The sequence below is a fragment of the Ostrea edulis genome, chromosome 4 (genome assembly GCF_947568905.1).
Source record: "Ostrea edulis chromosome 4, xbOstEdul1.1, whole genome shotgun sequence".
Lineage (NCBI taxonomy): Eukaryota > Metazoa > Mollusca > Bivalvia > Ostreida > Ostreidae > Ostrea > Ostrea edulis.
Genome location: NC_079167.1, coordinates 91,603,833 through 91,615,616, shown reverse-complemented (window position 1 = coordinate 91,615,616; position 11,784 = coordinate 91,603,833). Strand labels below are relative to the sequence as shown.

The following is an 11,784-nucleotide window of genomic DNA, read 5'->3' as shown; positions in this document are numbered from 1 at the left end:
ATAACTTTATGTCGTCATTTGTAAACATCATACCTATTTATAACTGCATTTAATAACATTAATAGAAAAAAGAAATCATTGAGTCTATTGAAATTTGTTATATTTTAAAATGTGCTGTACAATTTTTGGATTATTAAACAAATGTATATAGTCAATTTAAAATGTATAATATTATGTTATTGTTTTCATTGATATATATAAAATTTAACAATTCTATCAATTGAGAGTCTTTGAAAATCTCTCCTTGATTGATTTACTTCTCTTTCATATTAACTGTCAAACATTTAATCTGTGGCATTATCTATGATGTTGATTTCACTCCAGCAATGAGAGAAATGCTATATGTCATGTAAAGATAAACTGCAATGATCTTACAGACCAAATTCTGTTAGTGTCTGAGTAGTGAAAATGTTAAATCTCAGCACAATAGTGATTCAAATCTCTGTTGCATCAAAATCCACATGTTCTGCACATCACTCAGATGCCATATTTGTTGCTATTGGTGTATGTAAAATCTAAACCGAACTGAAATCCGGAATTTGTAGTCGGTGCATCGAATCAAATGGTATGAATCGCGGTGCACCGAAATATTCAGTGCACCGCACAGCCCTACAGGATGACCCAGACTTGGGCAAACATTTTACTCGGGAATATGTAAAATGCGGTCGTGGGTTCCAGATTATTTTTTTTATTATTTATTTATTGGAAGAGCACATGAGAGAAATTTTTATTATTTGCATTCAAAGGATAAAGAATAGCAAATGCACATTGTTTAAACAGATGTGGGTGGCATTGTTTAAACAGATGTGGGTGGCATTGTTTAAACAGATGTGGGTGGCATTGTTTAAACAGATGTGGGTGGCATTGTTTAAACAGATGTGGGTGGCATTGTTTAAACAGATGTGGGTGGCATTGTTTAAACAGATGTGGGTGGCATTGTTTAAACAGATGTGGGTGACCTTGTTTAAACAGATGTGGGTGGCATTGTTTAAACAGATGTGGGTGGCATTGTTTAAACAGATGTGGGTGGCGCCTGCGGACCAAGTAATTAACTCTTTTAAGCCTAAAGTAAAAAAAAAAAAAAAAAGTTGATGAAATCTATATCTTAATAGTTCAAAGTAAATAAATGTGGTCGTCTTCAGACTGATGTTGAATTTTAAACATGATTGTATCTTCCTGCTTTCAGTTTGACAAACAATATAAATGTGGTCGTCTTCAGACTGATGTTGAATTTTAAACATGATTATATCTTCCTGCTTTCAGTTTGACAAACAATATGCATACAACATTCGACATAACTATGGTAAGGAAGGAAAACGAGCTGATTACACCCCCTACAGTTGTAACAAGATCATCATGTCTAATGCCCCGGGGCCAGGAGATAACCATGGTAACCAACACAATATTACTATGTATCTGTCTGTATTTGTATTAGGGTTTCTGATACACTACTCTCCTCACAAACCTTCTGTGCTGTTTATAAGTCAGGATTGTTTTATGTCATGATATTACACTACAGCCTTCGTAAGATTTAGCCAATCAAAAAAATCTTGTTTTCTGTCATAATTTTACATAAAATAAACAAAGGTTTAAGGTTGAGAGTTTGGAGTACATTCAACACAAGGGCATGGAGGCAGTTGGGAACAAAAGGGATCCGTTCATAAAGTGCTAGATAGGGAGTGAGAAATTCTTAATTACCAAAATAACGAGTGTGTATCTCTTTTGATTCTTGATTTTCATAAGAAACATTGTGTACGTGCTAGTTTACTGTATAGCTTAAATTTACTGTAATTAAGTTATTAGCAAGATTTGAAATGAAATATCCAGTCTGCATTGAAAATGGAGGAACCAGCAACTTTTTAAAAAAAATGAAATTTCTTTGAAGGAAGTTACTTATTTGTATTGTAATTGATTTGGTTCTTACCTATAGGCATTCCTTCATTTCTTGAATAACTACCATGTATTTTATTGATTTGTAAATTGCAAGTTCGATTTGTCATTTTGGGAATTAATAGGCACAATTTGCAAAAAAAGGAGGGGGGGGGGATTGAGTTAATAAATAGGCAAGTTTCTAGTCCTAGTTGCCTAGATACGGGTTCACTCTAGAGGCGTCCCAAACACAGATAACAGATAAAACCATCTTTGAAATGATTAGTCAAGCAATGAAATATGGCTTCAATCATAACTCTAGAAAAAAATACTGAAGTTTAATAGCATGTTAGGCTTAGGATTTTGGAAGAGAGTAGTATATTAAACCCCTAAGAATGACGCTATTTACCAAGAAATTGTGAACTTGTCTACATATTTGCACACTACCAGTCCTTGATGAATCCTTTACTAGAGCTGTCCATGAATTTGATGGTGAATTTTCAATTATCAAAGATAAATATCCCATCATTAATTCACCCAGTGTGATATTTAAAGTTTTCCTTTATACTGAATGCTACTAAATATATATAGGGGCCTCCGTGGCCGAGTGGTTAGAGCATTGCGCTCAAAATCACACGGCCTCTCACCTCTGTTGGCGCGGGTTCGTATCCCGCTTGCGCTGGTAAGTGAGAAAGTTTCCCAGTTTACTTTCGGAAGGTCGGTGGTTTCTTCCCAACTACATTGTACCTGGGTTCTCTCTTCCACCAATAAAAACTGGGTGCCACCATATAACTGAAAAATTGTTGAGTGTGGCAGAAAACATCAAAACAAACAAACAAACAAAAACTAAATATATCAGCAGATATTATTACTAAATGTGTAGGTAGTACATGTATTACTAAACCTCTGCTCACGGAGCACTACTAAATGTGTAGATCACGGAGCACTACTAAATGTGTAGATCACGGAGCACTACTAAATGTGTGCGCAGTTAAAATAAACTTATAACGAACACATTTGTAATGTAAGTCTTGCTTATTATGTAATGATATTTATTCCCTGAGAGAAAATAATGAACCTTTTATTGGATATAATGAAGTTTGGTTGTAATGAACTGTTTTTCGCTAGCTCTGGAAGTTCACTATAACAGTGTTTTACTGTATTGTGCTATCAATGTGTGTGTGTGTGGTAGTGAGGGGAAATCAGAAAATTTTCATAATGATTGACAGGTCATAAGCGATTAAATAATCTGAAAATTCTAAAACTCTTCCTTCTCTATACAAAATCCAATTTGGTTTCAAAAGATTAATCATTACTGATACACTGCACATGTAACCATGTGTTTCAAATTTCAAAGTGAAAAAATAAACTAGGAGGCACATGTACACGAGTATGCTGAGAGACTGACAATGACACTCTTGTTAATATTTGTATCTTCATTCATTGACATTTGTTTCCATTTCTTTGGCGCTGACATATTGTTTTCACAGAAGTGAAAAATATCAAGTCATGTTCTTATTTTGTGTTTTTTCTCTTATATTTAATCAATTATGAAAACTAATCTATAATAGAAATCAGGTGGCCTTCGGTGATCGACATTTGATTGTCATCGACAATCGGCTCATAGTATATAGTGTTACTAAACATGTGCTTGTTCAGTAGTGCTTCTAAAAGTGTTGGCAGCACATCATGAGTAGTGTCTGGCAAATAAATTTGGTGCTAAACACTACTCAATCTGTGCATGAGTAACACAGCTGTGTAATTTTACATGTAACACTACAAAATGTATTATGTTGTGCATTACACTACAATGTACTAATTCTTGACTGTGTATACACATAACACTACTAATTCCTGTGTATGTAACACTACTAATTCTCGAGGTTTATGAGTCATGCGTATCTCAGACATTGATGGTGATTGTAGGCTGTCCATTCAGACACACAGATGCTGATCTGCTGGCTCAGAAACTCCGTCTCCAGGGAATCAATAAGGAATTCTCTGATAAGGCAAGTAATCAAAATATTCAGTTCAATGTGTAATCTCCACACCTCAGAGAATGCAGGTTAGGGATACTTGTATAAAAAAAATAAAAAATAAAAAATTAGCTCACCCAAGCTGAAAGCTCAAGTGTGACCTTGAACTCTGTTTGACCTACTTTAAGTCAAATTAATGGGTTATGAATTGGAGAGAGGGGAGGGGACTATTACATCCAGTCTCACTTGAAAACTTGTTAAAAATGTAGGATAGGATACACATGTTTCTAAAATTGTGTGGTCAATTTGTTAAAATGGAATAGGAGATTACAGACTCTGTTGAAAATACTGGAGATAACAGAGAGCTGTATACAGTGCTCGTGTTTGGAATGAATAACAGCAGCTAAACCTTTTATCTACAGATAATGCAGTACACCCGGGAGGGACACTACCAGATAGCATGCAAGTATTACTTTGATGCTACACACTCGGGAGCAGAGGATCCCGACGTCAACATTAACCATCCCAACCAGTACTTTGATGAAAGTCAACTCTTCCATACCGGCAAAAAAGAAGGTACGTTATACTCCTGAATGTGCGACTTTTCACGGGTGAATTAGCTGGGAACTTTCATCGTCGTAGTTTCAAATTTGTTTGATTTACAGCAGGGTTTTTAAGGTCTTGATTTCAATGGCCTGCTGGTCCTTTCTCCAATTGGGAAAAATAACAACATTTCCTTGAAATTGGGGAAATTGTTCCATGGATAAAAGAAGTAAGAAGAAAAGCAAACCAGTGCCTTGAGGAATAATTGAACTCCATCTGACTTGCATTTTGGTCAAAGCCTACCTCATTCAAATAAGCAGAGGCCAAAAAAAATATGTTTACTTAACAATTTTGAAGCAAAAAATTGTAGTCTGGGTCTGTGAAGAAGATATATGAACAAGAGGGCTACCCTGCTTTGATTTGTTTTTATTGTTTGGAAATTTTAACGCAAACGTGAAAAATACCTGCTTTTTGTCCCCCACCGCAACACGAAAGGGGACAGAAATACTGGTGTCCGTGCATCCGTCAGTCCATCCATCCCACTTCACTTTGTGGATGCAACTCCTCAGAAACTGCTCAACGGATTTTGTTGATATTTTGTAGGATTGTTAGTCACCATGTGTAGTTGATCATGTTTCACTGCCATTTTGATTCGACAGTTTTTACAGGAGTTATGAGACTTTGTTGAATATGTACATGCTACAGACTAGGAACACTTTGTGGACGCAACTCCTCAGAAACCGCTCAATGGATTTTGTTCATAATTTGTAGGATTGTAAGTCACCATGTGTAGTTGATCATATTATGCAGGAATTTTGATTCGACAATTTTTACAGGAGTTATGGGACTTTGTCGAATTTGTACATGCTACACTATAGGAACAATTTGTGGACGCAGCTCCTCAGAAACCACCTCAATGGATTTCATTCAAATTTTGAAGCATTGTTAGTCACCATCTGTAGTTGATCATATTGTGCCACCATTTTGATTCGACAAATTTTACAGGAGTTATGGAACTTTGTTGAATTTGTACATGCCTACACTATAGAAACACTTTGTGGACGCAACTCCTCCGAAACCACGCAACGGATTTTGTTCTTGACAAATTTTACAGGAGTTGTGGGACTTTTGTGCTTCAATTTTTTTTGTGGCGGTGGGGGACATAGCTACGTGTAGCAATCTTGTTTTAGTATCAATATAAAGAATAAATTTTTATTAATATTTCAGATTTTTCTAAAGATATTCTTTTTCTGGTACATATTTTTATTTAGATGTTTAAAAAAACCAAACCTTGCCCTTTCTTTTGACATGGCAGATTGTAATATGTGACAAGTTATCTTGTATGATGATAAGTGGTAACACTATAGTGACCATACATTACTAATTACCATTCACTTCATATTTTGAGTCCAGAGGAGGATGACAAATCTGAATCGGGAACAGTAACTACCGATACAATATTGCTACATGTAGCCATATTTCCCCTGCTGCCGCCGAAAAAGTTGAAACGGAAAAGTCCCATTACTCCTGTAAAATTTGTCGGATGAAAATGGCGGCACAACATGATCAACTACATGTGGTGACTAACAATCCTACAAAATTGGTACAAAATCTGGTGAGAAGTTGTGTCCACATAGTCAAGTGGGACGGATGGATGCATGGACACCGATATTTCTATGTTCCAGGGTTTGACATTAACTTTTTTGAGCACTGGACCAATCGGGCTACTTCAAATGATTTTTGCTAGACCTGACCTTACATCCACTAGCCCTGACCAACTTTCCAGAAAAAAATCTGATAGAGTCTCCATATCTAAATATTTAATTTAAATGACAAACGTTAAGTTTCAACTAAAATGCATTTTTCTCACATTATCACCAGTGTGAGATCGACTTTACCCATGTGAGACAGCCATGTGAGATTTTTCTGTCTCACACTGCTGCGACGTCATTTGATTGTGACGTCATATATTTTCTATGATTTACATTACACGGTGAAGATTTACGTTACACAGTGAAGTAAAAATATTTTGGATTGTTATCTTTAAATTTTAATGTAGTATAGCTTTCTGGTGGACAACCTTGGGTTTTTTAGTTTACACTTACAGTGTAAACCATTTTCGGGTATGCTCTTCCTGCCTATCTAATTAGTTTTTGCATCGAAGTTCAAATGACGATTTTGATAATCTAAAATTTTCTGAAAGCTCCTAATTTTATGCACTAAACTGTAGTTAAAATGTGAGAAAAATAATCCTTCATTATTTACTCGTGTGGGATAGGGAAATTCCACCTCTGGAACAAGATTCGCTGTCTAGGACTCGGCAAAGCCTCGTCCAAGACTGCGAATCTTGTCCCCTCGGTGGAATTTCCCTATCTCACACTCGTACTAATGAAGGATTTTATTAGTCTCAAAAAATCTTTAGTCTCGTCATTCAATTTGATGCTTTTACTTTCAAACATATTTTCAGATTTAAAAAAAAAAAAATCTATTTCATAAGCCCTGCTTTGTTTCTTCCCAACGTTTTCCTTTTTTTCTCTTTCTTGGGACATCTTTTGCTTTCCTTGAGGAGAATTCTTATTTGAATATAGACATTCCCGCACATATGTAAACACAGAAATATTGCTGTTTACGACGTAATTCATCAATTTGATAAACACTTTCTTATATGCAATTCAAATGAACTATTTTGTCTTTTTTAAAAATCAAAATGACTTCAATAATTCTATTTAATCAAAACATAACTTTACACACTTTAACATTTTGTACATGTCGTAGAACATCACTTCCGACCGCGACTTATTAGAACTAAAAATAGAGATTATGCCATCATGCAGTTCAAAATTGCTCGCAAACTTTTTAGTTATTTTTTTTAAAGAATAAAATATCTTATGATTTAAAGTAAAGTTTCTTAAATTTGTTTTTGTTTAAAACACGACCAGTCGGACTAGTAAATCGACATTTTACCCGACCGGACCTATCATTTAGTAGACTCGGTCGGTCGGACGTGCCTTAGTGTCAAACCCTGAGATCCCTTCTGCGTTGCGGCAGGGGACAAAATTGATAAGCTGTGAACACTGAATATAATACAGACATGATTTTTCTCCGCTTTAAAGCGGAATTCCACTTTTCGGACTGGAACAATCTGTTCTCTATATAACGATTCCACTTCCGGGTATTTCTAGGTTGATCATTAAATTTCACCATTTCCAGAATATCCGGTTTTGGCTTTGAATTTTACATAGTGGTCAGTTTTTCCTTATTGTATTCTTCTCGTTGATTGGTTGAATCATTATGATAGATAAATAAATGTTTATTCAATATATACATGCAATCATACATACATAAATACCAAGGATAACCCATGAAAGCTTATTATACCCCCCGCAACAAGTTGTGGGGGGGTATACTGGAATCGGGTTGTCCGTCTGTCCGTCCGTCTGTAGACACAATGGTTTCCAGGCTCTAAAGCATTATCCTTTCCACCTACCGTCACCATATCATGTATATGGACTACCCATGGGATGAAGATGTTCCCTATCGATTTTGGGATCAAAAGGTCAAGCGCACTGGACATTGAAGTAGCAATATGGTTTCCGGGCTCTAAAGCGTTATCCTTTCCACCTACAGTCACCATATCATACATATGGACTACCCATGGGATGAAGATATTCCCTATCGATTTTGGGGGTCAAAAGGTCAAAGGTCAAATGCACTGGACATTGAAGTAGCAATATGGTTTCCGGGCTCTAAAGCGTTATCCTTTCCACCTACAGTCACCATATCATACATATGGACTACCCATGGGATGAAGATGTTCCCTATCGATTTTGGGGTCAAAAGGTCAAAGGTCACGTTCACTGGACATCGAAGTAGCAATATGGTTTCCATTTAAATTCTTTAACGGCTTTTTTCATCGCATGGAACACCCTTTGGGAGATTGGGGTAAGCGGGGGGTATTCTTAGTGAGCATGGCTGTTTTCAATGGGGTCCGTTGATGCATGGATGTTAGCGCTAGGGGGTCATTTATGTGGGAGGAAACCGGAGTACCTGGAGGAAACACACGTGTCCAAGCGGGTGACTGCCATACTCTCTCACATACAACCACTGCCGATCACGGGGATCAAACTCGGGTCACAGCGGTGAGAAGCGAGAGCGTTACCCGGACACCACGATATCACCCAATTAGCACAATGAACACTGATTGTAAACATGTGGGCCTTACAAAGTAGTACACAGAGACAACAGTAATGATTTAGGCCATTGAAAGGTCCAGCTTTTGAAGAACCTTTTAGTCGAGTGTTAAATGGTAGATTGTGTAGGACCTTTGCCTAAGACTAGGTTAGGGAACCAATACTTGCTTACTATTATTGGCATTTTTATAAACATTGGTTCACAGAATTCATTTTCTGAGAAGCTTATTACAGTCAAAATATCCATTTTTGTCCAGGAGCCTTCTGCCCCCTGATATAGGGGAACTGGCCTGGTAGATACCCCACTGGGGGAGGACCCCCAGACCCCCCTTCTGCATTTTCTATCTATGCACACTTTAAAACTTGTAGGCAGTTTGGTAAATGATGAGGACATATATGAATGCGTTTGTACATTCTCAGAGTGTCGTGATTTGTTTAAAATATTAGGTTTCTCTTGTAGATGGGTGAGAGTAGACATGCATTGTATACCTCTTGTTATATAGCAATGTAATGTTAAGATTATTCTGTAGGAAAAACAATGAACACACCAATGAGAGGAGGAAGTCAACGGTCAAGTCAAGGCACACCAAGGTCACAGCAATCCCAGAGTTCCCAGGGAATTTCCCAGAATACAACAGTAAATGATGATATGATGGATGATGATGAGTTTTTAGCAGCCATGGACACTGCTTGAAAATAAAGATTAAAAGATTTGTGACTCTTTACATTTTAATTTATTCTAGGGGAAAATATACATGTTCATGTATGTTATATTTTGTGCTTTGCAAACATTGCAAAATTGTTGTTCATTATGTATCAGAGATACTAGAATTAAATCTTATAGAAATTGTCTTAATAAACAAACGTGAGGAACTGCAATATTTCTGTTTAAAACAACTTGGGGAAATCTGTATTTTCTTGCAATTTCATTTTTAACTTGCCGGGACGAATGTCTGGAGAGCTATTGTTATGACCCAGGTGTTGGCGTCACATTTTATGGGGAGAACTTCAACCTTGACTGCATCCGTTAAAGCAAGGGGAGTAGGGCTTTAAAATGTGTTTCACATTTTTAGCTCTTCTGAGCCAAAGGCTCAAAGAGCTAATGCTATGGCCATTTGTGTGGTGTGCGTAAACTTTTTAGAAAAAGGGCTGTAACTCAAGAACCCCTTGGCCAATTTTTTTCAAATTTGTTACAGGGTATCATTGGCCCAAGGGCTTTCATACATACTAAATAAAGGGGTGTGACCTTTTAACAAGGGGAGATAATCAGGAAAATACAAACAAAAGTAGTGGTTGCTAAAAAATCTTCTTCTCAAGAACCACAGGGCAGATTATCACCAAACTTACACATAAGGATGAGGATATGTTGTAGATTAAAAATTGTTCAAGGCATTACCCTGGGGCAAAGGGCATGGTCTCAAGGTCACTTCAAAGTTGACCTAAATTAAAATTTTTTTTAAATTCCTTAAATCTTAGATATTTTAGTCATTATAAGGACTAGGATCATAAAATTTTGACAGTTGATGCATCTTAGGACCTTGTGTCAAGTTGTCTCAAAAGTAGGTCACGGTGACCTACTTTTTGAATTTTGCAGGTATTTATTTTAAAATTAATTTTGATGCATATCTTGGACACTTTGAAGCCTATGATCATCAAAACTTGTCAGTTGGTGGATCATGGGACCTTGAAATGCGTCAACTGAAAAATAGGTCACTGTGACCTACTTTCTGAATTTTATGGCTTATCATTTATAGATATATTTTAAGTTGTTATTTCAAATACCGAGAGGTTTAGAATCATCAAATCTTGTAAGTTGAGGCCTTGAAACATATTTATAAAAAAGTAGGTCACAGTGACCTACTTTTTGAATTTTGCAGATATTCAAATTTCACATTTTCAATTTTAGATGCATATTTTGGGCACTGTAAAACCTAGGATCATCAAACTTTGTCAATTGATGCGTCTTCAGTCTTCGGTTTGTGTCGACCGAAAAGTAGGTCACCGTGACCTACTTTTGGTATTTGACAGCTAAATTACTATATTTCAGACACTATTTGACCTACAATCATCAAACTTTGTCAGTTGATGCATCTTGAGTCTTCGGAGTGTATCGACCAAAAAGTAGGTCACTGTGACCTACTTTTGGCATTTGACAGCTAAATTACTATATTTCAGACACTATTTGACCTACAATCATCAAACTTTGTCAGTTGATGCATCTTGAGTCTTCGGAGTGTATCGACCAAAAAGTAGGTCACTGTGACCTACTTTTGGCATTTGACAGTTATATTTATATATTTCAGTCACTAATTGACCTACAATCATCAAACTTTGACAGTTGATGCATCTTGAGTCAATGGAGTGTGTCGACCAAAAAGTAGGTCACCTTGACCTACTTTTGGAATTGGACGGCTATATTTATATATTTTCAGATACTATTTGACCTACAGTCATCAAACTTTGTCAGTTGATGGGTCTTGCATGTTCGGAGTTCGCTGACCAGAAAGTAGGTCACCATGACCTACGATTGGAATTTGACAGCTATATTTCAATATTCAGATACTAATTGGCTTAAAATCATCAAACTTTGTCAGTTGATATTTCTTGGGTTCTCAAAATGTGTAAACCAAAAAGTAGGTCACATTGACCTACTTTTTTTGAATTCTTAGGATTTAACTAAAGATTTAGAATACTAAGAGGCTAAGAATAGAAATGGTGGGGTTGTACAATTTATCAGAAGAGCGATTCTAGGCCCTTGGGCCTCTTGTTTTTCATGACCAGGCCTTTCATTTGGTACATGTATCTTGGACTCTGACCTATTTCAGGTGAAAGCTCAAGTGAGCTTTTTTGTCTGTCCATAAACGTTTCATATTTTTATCTTCTGTAATATCAGTGTTCATGATGAAGGTGAACGGTCAAGGTCACAGGAGTCATTTGACCTTCGTACTAGTTGGTATCCTCATATCATTTCGCAAGATCCTTTGTCTCTATCAATTCTGGTTCTAAAGTTATACCAGTTTATGATCAAGTTATTGGAGTCAATGGACCTTAATACTAAATAGATCACATTGTCCTTTCTGAAGATCCCATGATTCTTCTTGATAACTACCATTCCAATTCTTTTCAAATTTGGTATGAAGCGTCTTTGGAACAATAGGGACAAAAATTGTAAATTTCAGGCCTTCGGAGTGGGGCAAAATTTGACC

General features: G+C 36.5%; 1 protein-coding gene across 1 annotated transcript in view; it reads left to right on the top strand.

Annotated features, from left to right (window-relative positions):
• Nucleotides 1–9,457, top strand: part of LOC125668586 (DNA primase large subunit-like) — a 20,120-nt gene extending 10,663 nt beyond the window's left edge. Inside the window, exons 9-12 of the mRNA XM_048902879.2 lie at nucleotides 1,264–1,390; nucleotides 3,796–3,878; nucleotides 4,268–4,421; nucleotides 9,109–9,457. Coding sequence (XP_048758836.1) covers nucleotides 1,264–1,390; nucleotides 3,796–3,878; nucleotides 4,268–4,421; nucleotides 9,109–9,272 — 528 coding nt within the window. The 3' untranslated portion in view covers nucleotides 9,273–9,457. The remainder of the gene's footprint in view (nucleotides 1–1,263; nucleotides 1,391–3,795; nucleotides 3,879–4,267; nucleotides 4,422–9,108) is intronic.
• The last annotated feature ends 2,327 nt before the right edge of the window (nucleotides 9,458–11,784 follow it).